The sequence below is a fragment of the Podarcis pityusensis genome, assembly GCF_964106645.2.
Source record: "Podarcis pityusensis genome assembly, chromosome: 15".
In the NCBI taxonomy this organism is placed as follows: domain Eukaryota; kingdom Metazoa; phylum Chordata; class Lepidosauria; order Squamata; family Lacertidae; genus Podarcis; species Podarcis pityusensis.
In genome coordinates this window covers 8,161,853-8,184,204 of record NC_138040.1, presented here as the reverse complement: position 1 = coordinate 8,184,204, position 22,352 = coordinate 8,161,853, and the positions used below count along the sequence as shown (strand labels likewise).

Sequence of the window (22,352 nt, the reverse complement as noted above, 5' to 3'; positions counted from 1 at the left end):
TGCCACCTGAAGTTTTCCCCAGGACATCCTCAGGCTTGTAAATGGTTTTTTTTAAAAGAAAATCAATGAGGCCTAGAAGCTTGCTCAAAGGAATATTTAGTAAAATTTACTTTTTGTGGCATCTATATATAATTTTTCTCTTCCTTTCTCTCTGCACTCCAGTGAAATCGTGTCATTTTCTCACTGGTGCGTACTCTAGGTTATCAAAATGAATTATTTATTTGGATTGTTATGTTTGGCAGTATTCAGTTAAGTTTTACTTGGAGTAGATCCATTGAAATTAATAGACCTAACACGTTCATTCTTTTCAGTGGTTCTACTCTGAGTAAAACCCGTTCTGTTTTGACATGAATCAGCATTTCGGCTGCATATGCAATATAATTTTAAAGCACATTTGAATCACATTATCTCCCACAAAGAAGCAATCCCATGAACTGTAATTTCCCTCTCACAGGGCTACAATATCCAGCAGCCCTGAAAAAAAATTGCAGTTCCCAGGATGCTTTGGGAGAAATAATGTGCTCCAAATGTAGTTCAAATGTTTACTATTGGGGAATGCATGTCGCTGCCCAGTAATTTGTAGAAACAACAACAACAACAAATAATTATTTTAAAAGGGATAGTGCAGTAGGTGAATTTGGACCTGCCATGCCAAAAATTAGGTGAAGTCACACCAAAGTCACAATTGGGTTCGCCATCTGGATTCAAATTGGCAGCTGGTATCCAAACATTGACAACGACTGCTGCCCCTGGTTCAGGAACCCCTGTGCCAGGTTTGGTGAAGACATCTTGAGAGGCGGCCTATAGAAAACAGAAAGACAAACTAGTTTCCAAAATGAGCCACATTGGAAGCACTGATGTGGGGGGAAGTGACATACAAAACGAAATCATAAATTAAAATTTCTGTTTATCACCCCACTTCCCCCGGCTGCAAAAATTGTATTATCCTAGTAGGGGCCCCTATTATATAGAGCCTAGGAAGCTGGACAATTTGGTTTTGTAGACTAGGGTTGCCCATTCTGATTGTCTGCCACTCTTGACTGAAGGTCTTGGGCAGCTGATCTTTTTAATTGGAGAGCGAAGGGGGTTGAACCCGGGATCTTGTGCATGCAGCCAGGTGCTATTCCAATGTGTTCGGTCCTCCCAGTTTATTTTCCTTTCTTGTTTCCAAAAAAGTTGGTTTTCCCCTCCCAATTTTCCTATTCCCTTCCCCACCAAGCCTTCACATCTTTAGAACCACCCACCCTTGGAGAATATATGGGGTATGAAGTGATACTGATGTTGGCAGGAGGGGAATTAAACACATTTCAACACTTTTCAGCCTGATGGGTGTATGCCTTTCCTGCATTTGAATTTCTAAACAGGTTGATCAAAGGGTTATCTACCTGGAACTACTGAAGAAATAGTTATTTATTAACCTTGCGTTAGTGAAGAAAGTGCCGGTCAGTCAGTCCGTTGTCTTGGCAGGTGTTCTGTGCTGCTCACAAGCTTGCATACTTATCAGCACAAACAAACAGAGAGTGGTGGTAGAGGTGATCTTTTGTTGGCTGCCTTAAAGCTAAACAGGAGTCCTTGGGTACGAGACAGTCTGTGATGTGTGGTGGAACACGTTTTTCTAAACAAATGATCCAGATTCGTTTCCCCTGTTGCAATACTTCTGATTCTCTCTTTTATTCTCTAATTTTAGAAATGCAGGCTTTTAGAAAATTAGTGGCGAAATAAAACAAGTGCAATACTAATCAAACTGGGCAACTAGAATGGAAAATAGCCATAGCCAAATTTGACAGGAAAGTGTTTTTACCATTTTTTCCCCCTCTAGGAAGAACCCGCTTCTCCTGTGCCTCAAGCTTGCTAAAATTAGGCCTGCCAAAATGGTCTACGTTACTTTCCATTTTTCCCCCTTAAGCTCTATATTAAGACAAGTGGGTAGCATTGAGTTGCCATGTCTTAAAATATTTACAAGTCCTCCAATAAAAGGAACTTGAATCGGAATATAACATTTAGACCTCACTGGCAGCGCAATCCTGTGGCTGTTTATTTTGAAGACACTGCGGCTTATTTATGTGCCAATTATTCCCAGATAAGCGTGTGTAGGACTGAGGTTTAAGTGCACTCTGCATGGAAGGCTTCCTAATGGAATCTGTTGATTTATCTACCTCTGGCTAATTGGCAAAACATTTTGAGATTCAGATAGCACCAAGTGTGAAAAGTCTGCTGTTAGTTTTGCTTACGAAATATAAGTTGAACTTGGTTCATTCTTAAGAGTCGGCAAAAAAACTTCCCAGTTCTAAATTTCCCGGGAAGTCCACATCCCTGGGGGTAGTCCGTTCCTCAAATGCAGCAAACGCCTTATGCAGCGTCTGTTTTATGCCAACTCTGTGTGAGTGCTAACTTACGTGGGGTTTGTGGGTCCCAGCACAGGGGCGTTCCTGTTTTCCATGATGGTCTGAATCCTAGGATGTAAAAGGGAAGGTGGCATGACCTCTGTGAAGAACTCTGCCACAAAGTATGTCCCACCTATTGGGAGATACAGGACAGGTAAAGGGAAGTACTGCTTAGCACCGTGTGTGGTTGGCGCATTTTGCACTTGGCTCTTGGCCATTTGCAGGTGAAGATGCCTGGGTCACAGGATGGCGCCTGACACCTCCACCTCTGGAGGTGCATGCCTGGGAATCATTGGATCGCGACTGTTTTCCACACACTAATACCCTCTCCTGTAGAATTATGTGTCCCCCATTTTATCTGCATAATCAGAATGAATTTCAGGAACCAAAACGCTTTTTTTGTGCAGCTTGCGCAGGAGCAGCGAACAACATTATAGTTCACTGTTGTCACTTGTCTTCACTTGCCCCCACCTCACAGTTGTGAAGAATATTCTTACATTATGAATGGTCTGTGTCACTATTAAGCAAAATAGTATAAGAAAAAAAATACATTAAGACTGTCCCTGGATAAAGTGACTTTTAAGTTCTAAACATTCTTAACACAGCTCAAGGTTGTCATCTTGAACTAGCCAGATGTTTAGCTAAAAATCTATCGCAGTCAGTCCATCATTTGAATAAGAAGACTTTAGAGCCGTCTTGCCCCAAAATGGTGTTCCTTTTTGGGCGACTGCAACCTTGGTTTAAGGAGCCATTTGGCCCCCAGCTTGTATATCTGAGTTTCTAATACTGGAAGTTTCAGAATTTGCTCCCATAGGGTGTAGTAATGGAGACCAATTTGGATGGCTTCAAAGGGGGTTAGGCAAATGTGTGGAGGATTGTTCTGATGCACTCGCTGTGTGCTACTCCACTGTTGGAGGCAGAACAGTCCTGGGTACCAGTTGCTCACAGTCACAAGTGGGGGGGGGTGCTGTTGCACTCGGATCCTGGTTGTGGGCTTCTCTTTGGGGCATATGGTTGGGCCACTTTGAGAAGAGTGGATTAAATGGATCTCTGGATCCATCAGGACTCTTGATATGTTTGTATTGAAATGGGGGACCTGTTGCAGGACTCCCATCTCGCACCAACCTCGACTGTTGACCATGTTGACAGGGGCCGATGGGAGTTCAGCAACATTTAGAAGGCCACAAGGTTCCCCCCACTCCTTGTTGCAACGCTTTGCCCAAAAAGAGACCGAAAAAGGCTGATACCCACCTGGAATCTTATTATCCCATTTCCCGTAGGGAGACTTCCTTCTGGACAAGTGAGAACACGATCCTCTGCTTGGCTCCTCTCCCCCCAATGCACGGGAAGGGCATGTAAATCATTGACTGTGCCTAGACTCGCAAATATTTCTAGAATTTTTGCAAATTGCCATTTTTGTCTTGTCGGGTGCCACATGGCCTGCTTGAATTTGCCCTTGCTCCATTTGTGCAAGGACAGAGAACTGTCTGCTGTCCGGAGTGCCTCTCCCCACTTGCCCCCCCCCCGGCAAGAATGTGATTTTTTTTTTACGTGCTTATAAAAAGCAATGGGTATGTTGGGCTTGGTGAGCAGGGTTGGTGGGGTAGCTACAGGAAGTGAGCGGTCTCAGGAACCAACTGGACAGATAAGTGATGGGAACACAGGAAGCTGCCTTCTACTGAGTCCTTGGTCCATCTGTTGTTGACATTGCCTGGTAGCAGCTTTCCAGGATTTCAGGCAAGGGGCTGTTCCCAGCCCTACCTGAAGATGCCTGTGATTGAACCTAAGACCTTTTGCATGCAAAGCAGAGGCTCTTCCACTGAGCCAGATCCCTTCCCACACATTGCCCAAGGCTTTTGATGTGCTCATGCTCTTATGTTTTTACTAGTCTTCTGGTAGTGATTGTGTTTGGCTTTTTGTAGCGCTCTTATATTTTCAGTAAGTTTCTTTTTTTAATATATTATTTGTTTCCATGTTTGTCTCGCTGTAAGGTTTGTTGAGGCGCAGTTTCATGGAAAAGCAGTATTAAGAGTCTATTCCTTCTGTCTTTAGACAGCTTTGCTTGGTTGCCTGGTGCAGTTTTCTTACTCAGCTTTGGCGACTGCGTGCTCACAGTCTTCCTATGAAACCCTTGGCATTGTGGGAAGGATGCTTCTAAGTCATGGCAAGGGCTTAGCTTGGTTGCTGTAGCCTTGCCTATTTCTGGTGTAGTGTGGGATGTATTTTGAGACAAATCTGGCAGTGTGTATCAAAAACAACTGAGACCATGAGGATGGTGAGTGGTGGTGACTTCCTAAGCAGGGCTGCAGGGGAAAGGTCAATCAGACATCTACGCTTATTTTATGCCCTAGCTGGAGAAGCTTGAGGTGGAGGTGTGGTAGACTGTTGCTGGGTTCTGAAGCTCCATCTCCCTTTGATACAGCTTATTCAACTTTGCAGCTCATGGTTGAAGTTGTTAGCCCAGCAGCATCTGAACACAGCCACAAGTTCTCCATTATCAGATGGAACTTTGGTCTGAGCCAGCTGGGTCCTTATTATGTACGTCTCCTAATTTTTCCACCCATCCCCTAGCTCTAGTTTCTTTCGAATACATGAATGAAGTCAATTGTGAGCATTGGGATTTCATGGTTCATTTAGCTGCTCGAGATGCATTAAGGACTTAAATCAGTTGTCTTGAGCTTGTCCTTCTGGGTTGGTGAAGAAAGCTGCTTTAAAAAAAATAAAATGCTCTGACTCACTTCAACTTCATCAAAGCTGTCGACAGCTCAGGGAACCCTGCATTGTGTTCTGTGTTCAGATGGCTGGTCCCAGATCAACAGAGGCTCATGCCTTGCCAGAAACACTTTTGGGCTTCATCTCTAGTGAAAATAAAAGTGTTAAATTGTCATCATCATCCTTTTTTTTATTGCCTTCTAAGCAACCTTCTCAAGGCGATTTACACCTAAGATTATTGAAATAGTTAAAATTACAAAACCAGATATATTTAAAGCAAGACTGAAACCCTAACAAGTAGATGCTCGTGGCAAAGCCCCCTTTATCCACCTGAGAAAGCTTGTCAGAACACAAATGCCTTCCGTTGTTTCCAGAATAAACTTGGCACTTGATTTGTTTGCTTTGTGTGTGCCTCCTCTCACAGTCTTGTGAGTGCAGATAGGATCACCGAAAAATCTAAACTTCCTCATTCTGGTTGCCTCCACTAATCACCGCAAGTCTTCCACTGATATAACAATCTTTCCCAAACTCTGGTTTCTTGAGATATTTGAAGATGGAGATACGGTAGCCATCTTCAAATATCTCAAGGGCTGTCACATGGAAGAGGGAACAAGCTTGTTTTCTCCTGCTCTGGAGGGTAGGACTCGAACCAGTGGCTTCAGATTACAAGGAGATTCAGACTAATCATCGGGAAGAGCTTTCTAACAGTAAGGGCTGTTCGGCAGTGGAATGGTCTCCCTCTGGAGGTTGTGAACTCTCCTTCCTTGGAGGTTTTTAAGCAGAGCTTGGATGACCATATGTCATGGATGCTTTAGTTGAGATTCCTGCATTGCAGAGGATTGGAGTCGAAGACCTTCGGGGTCCCTTCCAACTTGACAAATCTATGATTCTAGTGTGTGAACAACGTAAGAGCCCTGCTGGATCAGGTCCACCTAGTCCAGCAGTTGACTTGCCACAGTGACCAGCCAATTGTCTCTAGACAGCCTGCAGGCAAGGCTTGAATATGGCAGCCCTCTCCTGAACACGGCTTTCCAGCAGGCGACCATCAGAAATGTCCTTGATGTGAATATGGAAGTTCTATCTCACCACTGTAGCTGATAAATCCATCGGTGGCTCTCCCCCTCCCTCTACCGAGTCATACCATTGGTGCATCAAGCCCAGTATTGTCTACACACTGAGATCTTCTGCTGACTGATTAAGTGATTTGCGCTTGTCCCTCCTAGCTATGTTTGGGCATCTAATGGTGGTTTTCTGACTGAAGTAGGTGGTCAGCCTTGAGGTAATGGAGCCCCACCCTTGTTTCAATAGAGATACCCTTCCCTTTACTTTCCAAGGTGTAGAAGGATGAGCATGTTGAACTTTTTTTTCCTACCAGCCCAATTTCTGTGGAGGTTTCTGTTTAAATTGCAGTAAATGCAACAGTCTCGTGGTACCCTTTTAAAGGCAAACGGGTTTGCCGCAGCCTCGGCTGCCGTGTTTGCTGTCCTCCATTGCTGTCTTGGGTGCTTCTCCTTGTTTGCTTTAATGCCAGAGTGCTTTTATTTGTATAATTCGGGGCAAAGTACACCTGACTCTCGGTTTAGTCCCCAAATAATGCTGTTGTTGGGCACGGCCTGAGGCTCACACAGTCGGTAGCAGGGTACAAGTTCAGTGGCAAGAGTCTGGCTTTTTTTAATTTAAAAAACCCAAATAATTCTTCCGCTGTCCTCCATTTTACAACCCCGTGGCATGGGCGCAGTGGCAGCATCCTACTGTCCTGGGCAGCAGCTGAGCCTTTCTCTCACCTGCTTCACCCCTAATAGTGTCTCTCCCACCATGTTTTTCTGCCACAATTTGTCTCTTCCTCCCCCTCAATCCATCTACTAATATGTGCTAAGACCTATTTTATGTGAGAGGAGCTCAAAAGGTGTTATTTTGTTTTAGTTGCCATTTTGCTGAGCTGTTGTAATTCTGGATTTGAGTTCCTGTTTTGCGTGCCTCCTTGTGATAATTTTTAAATGAAAATACGTGGTTCGTAAACATTTAAATAGAAGTAAAATCCGTGCCTCTGAACTTTTGAGGGCAAGGGCTCCATTTGTAACACAATCCCCACTTCAGAAGCGGAGCCCAACTAATTTCTCCCTGCCTCCCTTTTGCTTCTCCCCTTAATGTTGTCAAAGCGGCTGAAGTTAGCTGTGCTTCGTGCTGGTTCGACTGCATGCAGATGATTCTCCAGCTGCCCAAGTAGAAACCCTAGAGAAAGACCGGACTCTGTTCTCTGACCTTGCAAGTTATTTGTAGCTGCCTTGTTCCAAAATATGGATTCACCTGAGAAATGGGAAGTCCGCTTCCCCCCAAAAACATAACAAAAGCTAGCGTACCAAGTTAGCTTTATCTCTTCTGGAATCTCCAGCTTCTGTGTGGGCTTATAAGGCAGCTCATATGCCCTTTGGCTATTTTTAGCGTGGAAAAAATTTCCCGGCCCCTGTGACTTCAGTTTTTAATGCAACCGGGTCCTATCCGGCATGCCTCTTCACCCTGGTGGCTGCATTCCCTGACACTGTGTCGCACATCCTTCTAATTCCACTGCATTACACAATTATATCGTTATGTGATTAGGGGGAGAAGGCTGTGAAATTTTAAAGGTGCTTCCTATTGAGAATCTTCTCTACGCCCACTATGTTGACCTCTTACTTCCTTCCGGGCTTTTTCTTTTTTGCTCCTCTGGCTATCTCGGTTCGATCTACCATCTCACCACTGAGGACTAGAAACTTGGTGTTTTATGCAATTAAATGCAGAGTGCAAATAGCCTTAATCCAGGGAGGGGAAAGAATACGAGCTTGTTAATATTGCACTGTTGTCTTGGCACTTTGTGGTACAAATGCAGTCTTCTGGCATCCTTCTCTCATCTCCCATTCCAAAGCCCATGAGCTGTCACGGCTCAGCAAGGACTGGTTTCTTGGATATTTTCACCTCCCAGTTCCAGAAAATACGTAAGTCCCTTTCTCTCAAACTCCTGCCAAAGTTTCTTGGAAACTTAACGGTGGTGTGGATAATCATTTTTGTCTGCGGACTGTGTGAATGAGAGCCAGACAGTGTATGCAAAATTCATGATACTGATCTCCTTAGTTCAGGGGTTGCCAAAGGCTCATGGACAAATTTGGGTTTTGAAGCAAGTGTTGTGGGTACTTGCTCCCTCTGGTCACATCTTTCACCTTTTCCCCAGATCAGTCCTCCCCACTGACAGAGGGAAGGATTGCACACAAACATACAAATTTTGCATTTCTGCATGTTCTGTGTGACAGTCAGAATGAATAGAATTTCCGAGCCCTGATAAGCCTGTAGAGCTGAAAGAGGAGGAGGGAAAGAGCCTTGCTCTCCCAGCTTCCTCCCTTTTTGTGTAATTTTTATGGGAGAAAAAAGTAACCACCAAAGGAGCAGCAAGTTTTGAGGGGAGGCAGAGCTTAGAAGCTTTTGGAGCCCTCAAGGACACTGTTGTGACTGCAGAACGCGACGCTGGTGCCTCCTGTCTCCTAGTGTTTGGGTTTTAATTTAAAAGCACTTTGATGGGTCTGACCTGAATCTGGGGAAGGTTTCAACCCTTTCACCCCAGGAGATAATGCACCAGCAAATGGGTGTTCCATGCATTTGTGCACTTGCCAAGTGCAGAATCCTTGAGTCTACTGACGAAACTGGAATCCCATCCCAGGCTTGGGAACGATGCCAGCATGTGCAACACAGCAGCTTGCCATGTATGTGTGTGCTGAAGTGAACACCAGCCAACTTCTTCCCTTCTCAGATCTTAGGCAGAGCTGCTCTGTCCGCCCCTTAAAAACCCTGCGCCACTAGTTCGCTTCGGCCCTTATATGGATCCGCTTACTGCAGGGTTTCTCCGTTCCGGAGGGGAGCTGTGCTTATTGATTCTGCAGCACGTAAAGGAGGAATTTGGGGGAGGAAAAAAACCAACTTCCAAAGAGAGCTGGTGCTATTGTGCCCACCAAACCCCATTTAGTAGATGTGAGCCAGGTGTTCAATGTTTAGCGGACACATTTTTTTTCCCAGGCAGAAGCTGCAAGCATCACAGGAAGAATGTATTTCTAGAAGGGTGTGTCTGAATCTGACCCAGTGTGCAATTTCAGCTCATTGCCTCAGGTGGGCATAGGGAACAAGTGGCTTCCAGATGTTTCTGAACTACAACTCCCATCATACTCGCTGGCACTGATGGTTCAGCAACATCTGGAGAGCCACGAGTTCCCAACACCAGACCTAAGGGAATTTCCTACTGGAGGAGGGAGCAGGGGACTGTTCAAGTTCTCATTGAGGTGGTAAATCTGTATCTCATAGAATCATAGAGTTGGAAGAGACCACAAGGGCCATCGAGTCCAACCCCCTGCCAAGCAAGAAACACCATCAGAGCACTCCTGACATATGGTTGTCAAGCCTCTGCTTAAAGACCTCCAAAGAAGGAGACTCCACCACACTCCTTGGCAGCAAATTCCACTGTCGAACAGCTCTTACTGTCAGGAAGTTCTTCCTAATGTTTAGGTGGAATCTTCTTTCTTGTAGTTTGGATCCATTGCTCCGTGTCCGCTTCTCTGGAGCAGCAGAAAACAACCTTTCTCCCTCCTCTATGTGACATCCTTTTATATATTTGAACATGGCTATCATCTCACCCCTTAACCTCCTCTTCTCCAGGCTAAACATGCCCAGCTCCCTTAGCCGTTCCTCATAAGGCATCGTTTCCAGGCCTTTGACCATTTTGGTTGCCCTCCTCTGGACACGTTCCAGTTTGTCAGTGTCCTTCTTGAACTGTGGTGCCCAGAACTGGACACAGTACTCCAGGTGAGGTCTGACCAGAGCAGACTACAGTGGCACTATTACTTCCCTTGATGTAGAATGCTATACTCCTATTGATGAGGCCCAGAATTGCATTGGCTTTTTTAGCTGCCGCTAGAAGAAGCATTTCCACCCTTGCTTTCTACATGCAGGGATATATATATTTGCTGCCTTAGAGAGGAGTATTTCTACACACTCCCTTGACCACTGTGATTTAAACTTGGACACAGGTTTTCCTTCTCCCGGTGCTATATTTAGTTCATTCGCCTGGGTAGGTGGGAACCTGTTGTTGTACTTCAGCTCCCATCAGCCCCAGCCACTAAGATCTGTGATCAGGGATGATGGGAACTGTGGTCCAACCACATCAAAGGCCCACAGGTAGAATCCTAAATTGTAGAGTTGGAAGGGATCCCGAGGGTCAACTATTCCAACCCTGCAATGCAGGATGCTGTTAATGCACTCTTGAGTATCATTGCATGCCAATTATACCTGACACTTGGAATTTTAAATTCCCTTGTAAGCAAGGGTGTTTGGAAGGTAGGGAGAGAAGCAGCACAAGAGGGGAAGAGCAGAGGCTGGTGCAGGGCAACATAGCTATTTCTTGGGGAATCGCAGCACCTTTTGCATGCATATAGAATCCCACCCCACTGCCCCATGCCAAGTTTCTAGTTCTGTTGTGGGTGATTTCTAGTGAAGTTTCCAGAAAGGTGGCTGAATAGTGAACTGGGGAAGTGTCATGAGTGTCTCCGTTCCTTGCTCACCTCCATTAATTAGAAACAGAGCATATGCAGTGTAAGTTTTCGTAAGAGCAGGGTTGATGAATCTGTGGCCCTCCAGAGTTTGTTGGACTCCGTCAGCCCCGGCCAGCATGGGAGTTGTCGTTCTAGCAGCATCTGGAGAGCAAGTGGTTCCCTACCCCTGTCCTAAATGCCTTGGCACTCTTTTATTTTTGAATAGCTGCTGCCTTTTCTGTCCTCTTGCAGTCCTGAATGCAAATCTATGCTGTGCAGAATCGAATGTTATTAGTGCCCAATCTTTTATTATTAGAGATTTGTTTCATGCTGCTGGCCATCGTGATTAATGGAACCTACATGTTCAGTGGCAGAATATCTCCGAAACTCAGAAGATGGGGGGGGGGACAGCAATGGGAGAGGGCTGTCATCTATCTTCTTCTCTTGTTGTGTGCTTCCTGGAGGCATGAGATAGCTCAGTTGGCAGAGCATGAGGCTCTCTTAATCTCAGGGCCGTGGGTTCAAGCCCCACTTAGGGCAAAACATTCCTGCATTGCAGGGGGTTGGACTAGATGACCCTTGTGGTCCCTTCCAGCTCTACAATGCTATGATTCTGTTATATCTGGCTGACCTATGGGAGAGAACTGATGATGAACTAGAAGGACGTCTGTCTGATCCTGCTGGGCTCCTTTCATGTTCATGCGCTGTGATGCACTCTCAAGCCTTCAGCTGCAGATGGTTTATAAACTTAAAGCTGCTTTAGCTCTTCTTCTTTTGGTTGCTCAGTTTTATTCCCAGCATCTCCAAAGGGGGATGGGTAAGTGGGTTGCTTTGCTCTTGAATGCTTCATCACACATAAGGGGAGAGCCTGCCTTTGGCTTCTGAGAACCTGAGTCCTGACAAAATTGCTGGAAAAAGCCCAACTTTGGTGGATGATTCATAAATGAGAGGCTCTTGTGTCTTGGGAATCACCAGTCCTCATGGCTCAATAATAATAATAATAATAATAATAATAATAATAATAATAATAATAAAAATAATAAACTGGAATGTTACAAGCAATTTTTAATTTATTTTTTAAAGCCCAGATTGTTCCTCCAGCAGCTCAGATCAGGGCTTCGCACCTGCTTTGTCTCAATGCAGCCTTCTTCCCTTGCCCTCCTCGCATGCTTCGAATGTCTCTCACTCAGCTTACCTTCTTCTTTCTTACTTCTGGAAAGTGTCCTGGGTTCCCCTTGGGGAGCCCTCAAGATGCCATCATCATTAAATGGCGGTAGAAGAAATCCCTGCAGATTTTCCTCTGCATGAGAGAGAGAGAATCTTTTTAGAAAACTCCATAAGCACATTGTCATCATAGCCTAGTTCCCAGTGAAGTGGGGCAAGCCTGTGTCTGTGCTGTACCCCTCCAGACTTTTGGGTTGGGGAGGGCTCTTCCATAGAGCAACAAAGACCTCGCCCTCTGCATGCAGAAAAAGAGCGGGTCAGGCTCTTTCCCCACATGCAGGCTTTTTGCATGCAGGGAGTGTATTTAGTTTGTATGGAAGATCGTTCTGACACGTAAGCCTTCCCGCTCCAAGTCTGAGGGGTACAGCCGGGACACAGGCTTGCCCCACTTCTCTGAGAACTAGACCTTGGAGCTGATATTCCTGGTTCTACACTTCCAACCTTGGGAGGACGAGTCCGTGCCCTTGGAGACACCCAAACTCTGCTGGCTGCCAATGTAAACTGTGAGAGTGTTCTGCAGCAAGCAGCTCTCTGAATGGGCAGCTGTTTACCCCTGACATTCCAGCCACAAGGCCCGCAGATTCTCCTCTGTTAAGGAAAGGAATGCCAGCCTTGTCTTTTTATAACTTGAGGGGAGCTCTTGCTCAAGTAACAGGTTGAGCAGAATACAATGTGAACCTCAATTTTTGTCACTTATCTTGACTGTGGAATATTCCTGTTAGGGGTAGATCCACTGAAATTAATGGGCATGAGTAAATTGGGTCCATTAATTCCATTGAGTCTCCTCTGAGTAGGATTTAGCCCTGATTCTCATGAAGGCAGGGATTTCCAAATTTATTTTAGATGGCAACTGATGCACAACAGATAGACCACATCCCCCGTTGTTCAGCCTTTCTTGTGCCGTACAGTTTGTTGTACAACATTCAGTGCAACAAAAAGCACTGTGTGTGTGTGTGTTGTTCTGTTCTGTTGTGGATCTATGACGAACATCTCTGATGCATGTTGCTGTATTTGAGATCCTTATCTGCAACTATAAACATTTTTGCTCCTGTAAACCAAAAGCGAATAATCATCATGTGATCTTTATGGTCTTGAGGTCAAAATGAAGATCAGGGGCTACTGGGCAGAACATGGGGGGGGGGGCACTTGAGAAGGAAGATTATGGAAAAGTGACCAGCATAGTATATCGAACCAGGTGTTTGCAGCACAGATTTTCTTCTGGTGGGTGATTTCCTGTGCTTGCATATGTTGATGGTGCATATTTCATGGTCAAAGGTGGGGATGCATGTTGTCTTTGATTTGAAAGTAGTAGTCCAAGCATTCAGCAGGGCTCAGTTATGCGGGGAGGCAGAGGGTTCCTTAATACAGCGGTGCCCTCCAGAAGCCGTTGGACTACAATTCCCAACATCTCTGGCCTTTGGCCATGCTAGCTGGGGCTGATGGGAGTTATAGTCCATTCACCTCCATGGTTGGAGGCAGTATTCTTCTGGATAATACTGGTTGCTGGGAATCGCAGGTGGGGAGAGGGCTCTTGCACTTGGGTTTGTGCTTGTGGGCTCCCCCTTGGGGCATCTGGTTGGCCACTGTGACAATAGGATGCTGGACCATTGGCCTAACCCAGCAGACTCTTCCTATATTACGTAGGCCAGTATGTTGGCTGTTTCTGCTTTAATACCCAACATTCCCCACTTTTAGGCAAAATATGCCTCCTAGATCCTTCAAAGCCTAGCAGCTAAACCGACTGGGCCACTCTGACCCATTGCAACCCATTTTTATTTCCATTGTTATTTTGTAGGCCTCTATCATGTTGCTTACTACTTGTTAGGATTTTTTTTTTTTAAGTATTGATCATGTGGCTTATTTTGTATGCGAGGAGCTGCCTTTGAACTCTTTCTAGGGAAGAATCTTAAATGCTTAGAATATTCACAGCCAAGTCTTCATAGAAGGTTCTGCATAGTTGTAAATCAAAACACGCTCCCTTCCCAATTCCTAAAAAACCTGCTTTGCGCCCCCAGAGGTACCTCTGAAATGTTAGCAGGCATCGCCCCCCCCCCTCTAAGGGTGTTTTCGTAGCCCTTGAGGACTAGAAACTTTATTTTTTAAAAAAATCTTGAGCTATTCAAGATGGAGAAACTAGACTTCTGAGCTTCTGCGGCTTGGATGTCTGATTGCAGGCTAGTCTTGAGTGTTTCTGAGCACTGTTGGTGTGATCCTGGCTACACAGCCTCTCATAATGGCAAGGCCACAAGGTTTTGGTGGCGTTTTGGTGAATGCTGGGCAAGCTCAGCCGCTCAGTTGTTAATGTTGCCAAAGCTAATCCTTTGCCAACTTGGCACTTCCTGGATGTTGTCCTTCCCATCATCTCCAGCCAGAGTGGCCAATAGTCAGCGATGGCGGTCAAGGAATGCTGGAGCATGCCAGCTGGCTTAGATGTTCTCAGAACAGTGCGAGGAAAACTGAAGCCTTTAACGTGACGCTCTGTGTTTTTGTTTCTTTTTGTCTCTAGGTGTAATCGCTGAGGATCTGCAAAATGGCGCTCCGCTTCCGCACCTTGCTGCCCTTTGCCATCCCTGGAGTGCTGGCACTCATCGGGTGGTGGTGGTTTTCTTCACGCAAAAAGGAGCGTGCGAGCAATCACGACAGGCGAGACTTGGCCAACATAGAAGAACACAGGATAGGCTCCCCCAAGAAAGAGCCTTCCGCTAGAGAAGGGGTGCCATTGAACAGCCAGCCGCCCCTGCCCCCAGAAGCCAAGCAGCCTGCTGAACCAGCCTTTACCGTCGAGTCTTCGGCAAGCCTGCAGGCCCCTTTGGAAAGTGGCGCTCGGCGCTGGGACCCCCCAAGAGACCGGCCTGTCACGGTAAAAACAACCATTGAATCCAACAGGGTTCAGGACGACAGTGAAAAACTGGAAGTGACGGGGTGCCAAGATGTACCTAGATCCCCCGCACAGGAGCCTTCCCTTCCGGGCGCTCAGATAGCTGACGGTACCTGTGCTGGTGAAGCTTCTATCGAGAGGCCACTGGCAGCCACTCGAGTGGCAAACCGGGTGCCATCACCAGTCTCAACGGCAGCAGCTCTGCTAGAGAAGTCTTCTAGTTTAGAGAAGTCTGGGGATAGCGGTTTGGAGGAGGTGGTCCAGGATGATGCACCAGAGAAGCCTTTGAAAGAAGGCCTTTGTTCTGTAGCAGCCACCTCCTCAGATGCGGGTTCTTTGGCCGCCCCATGCTCCCAAGTGGCAGATGATGCGGTTTCTCAACCCTCTGTGGATGCCGCTGGAAAGGAAGAGATTGGTGGTGGCTGTGCCGGTGCAGCGGCCACAGAGATGATAGCGGAGGCTAAATGCGTCAAACCTGCTAGCGCAGAATTGGCCCAGAAAGAAGAGACGTCCAGTTCGAACGCTGGTAGTACGTTGAAGCGCCATGGATTTGGAGATGTTGGCTGTAAGGGGAGTTTGGAGAAAGCGAGGGTGGGAGGCATCAGCTTAGACAAAGAAGAAGTCGAGAAGATTGAGCAGGTTGCCATACATATAATTTCCAACGTCATCCAGGCAGCCACCGAGGAAGTGCTTTCTGGGTCGGTCAGCGACATGTCGGATAGGATCTCTCAGATGGCCAGCCGGGTTGAGAAGATCTCCGTGGCAGCTGCCGGCCAAGCAGAGTGCAGCAAGGGCCACGGCTGTGTCGCTGAGAAGGCGGCGGCCGTAGAGGTGACTCCCCTGCTGGAAGAGAACGTCAACCGCCACGCCATGTACTCAAGCCACTTGACGCACGGCCTCTTGGGAAACCCAAGCCACGGCCTCTCCAGGGACTCCAGAAGCGCTGAGCAGCCTGCCGGCGACCCAGCCGCAAACCACGAGGATGAGTTGGAAGACGCTCAGACGATGACAGAAGATTCCGGCTGCAGCGCCTGCACCTCGGAAGATGGGGCGAGTGCGGAGGACCTCTTGAAAAGCACCTCCTCTCCCGCTTTGGGGCAGCGCCTGGATTTGCTGAACATGCCCGCGCTCAAAGACTCGGAACACAAGCTGGCGTCCAGCAGAAAGCCTCCCTCCTCCCCTACGCTAGCGGAGAACAAAGTGCCGTACAGCAACGGAGTGCTGAAGGAAGACTGCCCCCATCGGAGGCACGACCAGCCGTGGTCGGCAGAAGCGGATGCAGACAACTCAGGGGGTAAGGATTCCTGTGTCCCGGTTTTCTTGCAAGTGTCCTGTTTCTTGTTTTTTCACCAAATTTATTTGCAGCATTAACTGCCCATCATCAAAAGATTCCAGGGTTGTGTAAATAAAACGGAGTCCTGCTTCCTTGGAGAGCTATGAGCATCTTACACTGGGCTGCTCTGGGTGTAAAAGTAAGGGTTTGCTTTCTCTCCTTCAAAATACATAAACGCTAGAATTTTGGGGTCACTCTAGAAATGTATTGGCAGCAGATTCGGGGCACACCCAAAAGTCCTGCTTTTCTCAGCTTGTCATGAATGTGTCAGGTTTGCTATTGTGAGATGTAGAGGCAGCTTAAATGGCTTTAAAATGGAGTTCGGCTCTTTCAGTTGTTATTCTTAGGCCCGATAACTTAAGTGGAACCAGTGTTGTCGGAGGAGCTGTCATGGTGCTTTCCTGATGTATGTATGCATGTTGACTCTATATCCCTTCTGAAGGAGCCCAGGACGGCAGACATGTCCACAATTTAAAAACAGAATGAAAGCATTCTAAAACTGTTAAAACACTCTTAAGCTTCTCTGGGGAGGGCACTTCACAACCAGGATGCTACCACCAAAAAGGCCCACCCCTCATTAGTCGCCTACATGCCTCAGGTTGGTATGGGCATATGGAGAAAGGCCTTTGAAGATGATATTGAAGTCTGGGCAGGTATATCTGGAGGGATATGATCCTTCAAGTAACCTGGCCCTGAGCTGTTCAGGGCTTTGAAACGTTAATACCAGCACTTTGAATTGGACCTGGAAATGGGCAGAAAGCCAGCACGGAGGGTGTAGCCATGCATGTTTTGATGATTTTTTTTTTCAGTAGCATATTTTAATGACATGGGTTTATTTTTTAATTTTCTGTGTGATTTGTTTTGTACTTATAAACTGCATAGAAGCTCCATTTGGCTTTTAAGCGGTATGTAAATTAATTGTTTTTATTATTATTGTTGTTGATGATGAGGATGATAACGTATTGTTAGGTGTTCCATCTCCCCTCATCTGCAAGATCTTTTGTAGAGGTCTGGACCCAGATATATTCTTAAAAGGTCCCCTTTTGCTGAATGGTGTTTATTTATATTTATAGACGGAACTGGCAGCTCAGGAGGCCCCGCAGAACTTGTTCACTCTGTTGTAAAGTATGTGTGTATGTTAGATTTACTAGAATTATCAAGGTGGGTTAGCGTGAACAGTCCTTAAACTCAAGATGACTTTAGAGGAGTTTTTTTTTGTGAACCAACGCAAACCCCTCACAATATTGCCTTTCTCTTAGACACAAGGGGCAGCTAGCCTGCAGCCTTCTTCTATCTATTGTTGGCCACCGAACTCCCATCAGCCCCAGCTGATGGGATTTGTAGTCCACAAGCATCAGGAAGGCAGTAGGGTCACATTATCTAAATGTGTGTAGAACTTCAGCCTTGGTTTCTAGTGTTTAATGCTGTATTGATGGCTGTGTTTGTTGAAGGCAATGAACACCCTGACTCAGGCTGTTTTGGGATGGGGGTCTTCCCCTCCATGACTCTATGCCAAATCATTCCTCACCTGAGTTTCTTTCAGTAGCAAAGTGGAAAATTTGTAAGGGCCCTATGGGTTCTTGAACATTCACTTTCAGGAGCATGCATGTGGGAAGACGCAGGCTATACATAAGCTATACATTTAAAGCACATTCCACCCCCTGCAAAGAATCCTGGGAGCTGTAGCTTACCTCTCGCAGAGGGTTGTATCCAGTGCTAGCCCCACTCAAGAGTAGACCCATTGAAATTAATGGACATGGCTAACCCAGGCCCATAAATTTCATTGGGTCTATTCTGAGTAGGCTTGTCTGCATACAACACAAGGAGACAATTCCCATAGTGTGTGTGTGTGTGTGTGTGTGTGTGTGTGTGTTGTAGAGGGGAGAGGTGCTTTAAATGTATGGTGTGCCATGAATGGAAAGACCCCCTTTCCCTCACCCTGCTTTGTAGAATAAGGAGGATCCTGTTTCAGAACTCCTGCTAGGTGTGCAGTTTCGCCCCGGCTCTTAATACTTCCTCATATTTCAAACTTATTTATTTATGTATAAGATTCTGTAACATGCCTCAGAGCTGCGGAACTTATCTCTCTTTGTAGGTTCGGATGTAAATAGCATGGATTCAGTGGACATTGGCTGTGCCCTCAGAAATAAGGACAGCTGCCAGAATTCGAAGACCGGAGCAGATTCTAATAAGACAGAGCTTGTTATCTGGGAGATAGAGGTACCAAAGGTAATGCCCCACATTTCTGGTAGAATCTGGTCTAACCAAAGTTTTGCTTCATACCTGAAAGTGTGTTGACTATATTTACACATGGCTGTATCAATGCAGAATCATTCAGACGTAATGGAAACATATAAGACATGCCAAGCAGGAATTGTTGAATACATCTTCATATTAATCCTGTCTCCCTGAGGACTTGTGGATGAGCACGCGTGTTTAGACATGGAGGCGTTTGTGCAAGCAACTGGGATTTTGGGGGAGCTTTCAGGGCCCATAAGAGAGCAGGTTGGAGGAGAAATCCTGGAGACAGTTTTGCTCAAGGGGTTTAAAAAGACAGAGAAGTAGATGGGTGGTAGTGAGGGGCTTCTTTGGGTGTCTTACTGCAGCCTGAAGAAGCTCATCCTGGAGGGGAGTGGCCTGGCTAGTGTAGAAGCTTGGAAGAGTAGCTGACTTGTTGTAAGAAGATGGTGCATGCAGCTAAGCATAAAGAGCATAAACACCATAAGCAACTTGAGAGAGCAAATGCTTGTCAAAATAATAAAAAGAGGATGAAAAAGTAACCCCTCTTGGCACAGAGCCCCCAGCAAGTCATTTCTCCTGACTTCAGAACTCAGAAGGGATCTGATCTGATCTAGCTCAGCGTTGTTGACATGGGCTTGGCAGCAGCTCTCCCAGCCGTCCCTGGAGATGCTGGAGAATGGACCTGGGACCAGAAAAGCTGATGCTCTGTCTGCTATGACTCTTCCTCAAACTCTTTTGAGATGGAGCTTCAGCCTGACAGGTGGTGCTCTCCAACGTCTGCTTGGAGACCTCCAGTGAGGGAGACCCCAAACAGGGCCCACTTCAAGAAGGTTTTCACAATGTTCAGCCAGGACCCACCGACTTCAGCTTCATTCTGTGTGCAGAACGTTCCTTCATGCTGTTTTTGTTCCCTGCAGCATTTAGTCGGACGGCTGATTGGGAAGCAGGGGAGGTACGTGAGCTTCTTGAAACAAACGTCCGGTGCCAAAATCTACATTTCCACACTACCTTACACCCAGGACTTCCAGATCTGCCATATAGAAGGTGAGTGGGTGGGATGGCAGATGGCCAAGCGAGTGGTTTGGCTGGGTCTCTAGCGGGGTGTCTAACCAAGAGATTGTGTCTAGGGAGCTGCCTTTCCATGGGTCCCCTGTTGGAGGAAGTATGCCTCTGCACACCAGTTGCAGGTGGAATCCCGGGTGCGGAGAGGCCTGCTGCGCTCAGGTTCTGCTTGTGGGGCTTCCCTTGAGGACAGCTAGGAACATAGAAAGCTGCCTTTTGGGCCATCGGTCCACTTAGCTCAACATTGTCTACACTGACTAGCAATTGCTCTTTAGGATTTCAGACAAGGATTTCCTCCCAGGTGTCATGGCCTGGTTGGATGCAGAGGAATGATGGGAGGAACCAGCTGGGGAACTCCCAAGGGAAGAAGGTTCAGGACTCAGGCAGTGGTGGTGGGACAACAATGAGTGGTCAGAGGGAGAAGACTGGGGGGAGGAGGAGGTGTCGGAAGCTAATGAGGTACCAGGGCTCAGTGAGTGAGGAGAGTTGGTGACAGAGAGAAGTCAAGAGGTAGAAGCTGAAGCTGGTGAGTGGGATGAGGGAGGCCAAAAGGCAGAGATGAGTCAGGCTGCTGAAGGGTCACAGGTGTCTCCCCGTCCTGCTGCGACAAGCTCCCTTCCCACCTGGTCTCCCAGAACCAGAAGAGGCATGAAGCAGGAGGAGGAAAGACGAGCACGCAGGGGCAGTCTTGGGTCGTTGGAAAAAACCCTGGAGAGGAGGAGGAGACATAGTCAGCTGTGGGGAGGCAGGGACCTTCAGTCTCATTGACTGGTCCAGGGGGGTAAGACCTACCAGGGATGAGTTCCTGTGTTCATTAGGCCTGACACTCCACCAGGTCTGTGCAGACCCTTTTCTTGCTAATAAGCAGTCATAGCTAATAAGTGTCATAGAGCTCTACCACTGATCTATGGCTCTTCCCCACCTGCTGGGCAATTGTGAGAACAGAGTGCTGAGCTAGATGGGCCTTTGGCCCAATGCACCAGGACTCCTCTTACACCCTTACATGTCACATGGTTGGTCCACCTAGCCTGGCAGAAGCTGTTCTGCTGTTATCTGTGCAGCCTTGAACAAGTCACTCTTGTTGTGGCGAGCATAGTTAATCACCCTGCCTCACAGAGATGCAGACAAGTTTGATCTCCTGCTTTGTCTCTGGAAACCTCCTAAGCATCTGCCTCTTTTTCTCTCCTTCACCCCCCCCCCCGCCCCCCAAAAGGCTCTCAGCAAAACGTCGACAAAGCCCTGAGCCTGATTGGCAAGAAGTTCAAGGACCTGAGCCTCACCAATATCTATGCTCCACCACCTCCCCCGCTGCCAGTCCATTCTCTCCCCATGACCTCCTGGGTAAGCGCAGGGTCTGTGGGATATCTTTGGGGCATAATAATAATAAGAATAATAATAATAATAATAATAATAATTTATTTGTATCCCGCCCTCCCTGGCCGAGGCCGGGCTCAGAGCAGCTAACATCATAAAAACAACACTATGCATAAAAACCGACATCAATTAATTAAAATACATCTTAAAATTAATTCAGACAAGTTAAAATCGGGGCAGGTGGCAATTATCAGGTTGGAATTGAGAGTGGTTAATACTTGCTGGGGCCAACTGTTTCCACTGATCATACAAAGACCTGTGAGCGGGTTGGGGGCCTCCTTTGGGCTTGTTTTATACAAAGGAAAGTAAGTCAAACTGCATCCTGCTCAAAGGTCTGGTGGAACAGCTCCGTCTTGCAGACCCTGCGGAAAGATAGATGGCAAATCCCTTAAAGAGCTGCATGAGACACCAGCTGCTGAAGGCGTCAGACTCACTGGTTGGTGGGCTGCAGCATCATGTGGGTCCCTTTTCGGCAGGTCTCTGTAGTTAAGACTCCTGGGCAGTGGCGTGCAGTGAATCTTTTTTGTAGTGGAACAATTAGGGCCAGAGGTGCCAGCTTGTGAGGGCGATGTAATGTGCACAAGCATTGCGCCTCCCTAAGCTGGGCAAAAGGTTCCCAGGTTTTGGGAAGGAGGCGCCAGACTTCTAACACTTCAGTGCTCTGATTTACCAGGAACATTTAGGGGACTAGCCTGGCGCCCCTTGTCCACTGACAAGGGTTCTCAAAATGTGTAATGTGTTCCCTCATATATAACAGGCTTTGTGTAGGTGTGGGTAGATCTGTACAGTTGTGTGGGTTTTTTTAAGGCACTTTTAAAATTTTATGTTTGGTTTGCAGTTGAAGGGCAGGAATGGAAGATATTTGCCCCCTAGGGCAGGAATGGGGGACCTGTGGCCCTCTCCCTGGCCACACACACATACACACAGAAATTCTGAGGATGGAGGGGCTATCATGAGGGCCCCCTTTGCCGATCTCAGCACCTGAGAGAGCCTGTAGGAACGGGGGCGGTCTTTCTGATATTGGGGGCCTGAGTCATTTAGGGATTTAAACATTAACGTGAACACATTGAATTGGGTTTGGGAATGAATGGGCAACCAGCGCCGCTGTTTTAAAATGGGGTTTTACGTGAGACCTAAGTGGGAAACCCAGCCATTAACATGGCGGCTGCATTGTGGAGCAACTGATGTTCCCTAGCCATCTTCAGGGGCGGTGCTCGTTGCAATAATCCAAGATGTTACCTGAGTGGAAAAACATGTTCTCTCTCTGACAGCTCATGCTTCCAGATGGGGTAACGGTGGAAGTGATCGTGGTCAACCAAATCAACGCGGGACACTTGTTTGTGCAGCAGCACACGCACCCCACTTACCACGTCCTCCGTAGTCTAGACCAACAGATGTACCTGTGCTATTCCCAGCCGGGTATTCCCACCATGCCGACACCGGTGGAGGGTGAGTGCTTCTCCTTTCGATGTCTCTGGGATGCCTTTGGTAGAATCTGCCTGACTTCCACCGTCGCTGGCTCTTAGCACAAGCCGCTTGCATTGGATGTGGAAAGGGATCCAGCAAACACAGCTCTTCCCATGTAGTTTCCCAGGCCT

The 22,352-nt window shown here is 47.0% G+C and overlaps 1 protein-coding gene across 4 annotated transcripts in view; it reads left to right on the top strand.

Annotated features, from left to right (window-relative positions):
* AKAP1 (A-kinase anchoring protein 1) overlaps positions 1 to 22,352 on the top strand; it is a 42,416-nt gene that overhangs the window by 12,150 nt on the left and 7,914 nt on the right. For all 4 annotated transcript variants that reach the window (XM_080982885.1, XM_080982884.1, XM_080982883.1 and 1 more), the window contains 5 exons: positions 14,373 to 16,038; positions 18,173 to 18,306; positions 19,236 to 19,362; positions 20,594 to 20,721; positions 22,026 to 22,203. In XM_080982885.1, the coding sequence (XP_080839011.1) occupies positions 14,397 to 16,038; positions 18,173 to 18,306; positions 19,236 to 19,362; positions 20,594 to 20,721; positions 22,026 to 22,203 (2,209 nt within the window). In that variant the 5' untranslated portion in view covers positions 14,373 to 14,396. The remainder of the gene's footprint in view (positions 1 to 14,372; positions 16,039 to 18,172; positions 18,307 to 19,235; positions 19,363 to 20,593; positions 20,722 to 22,025; positions 22,204 to 22,352) is intronic.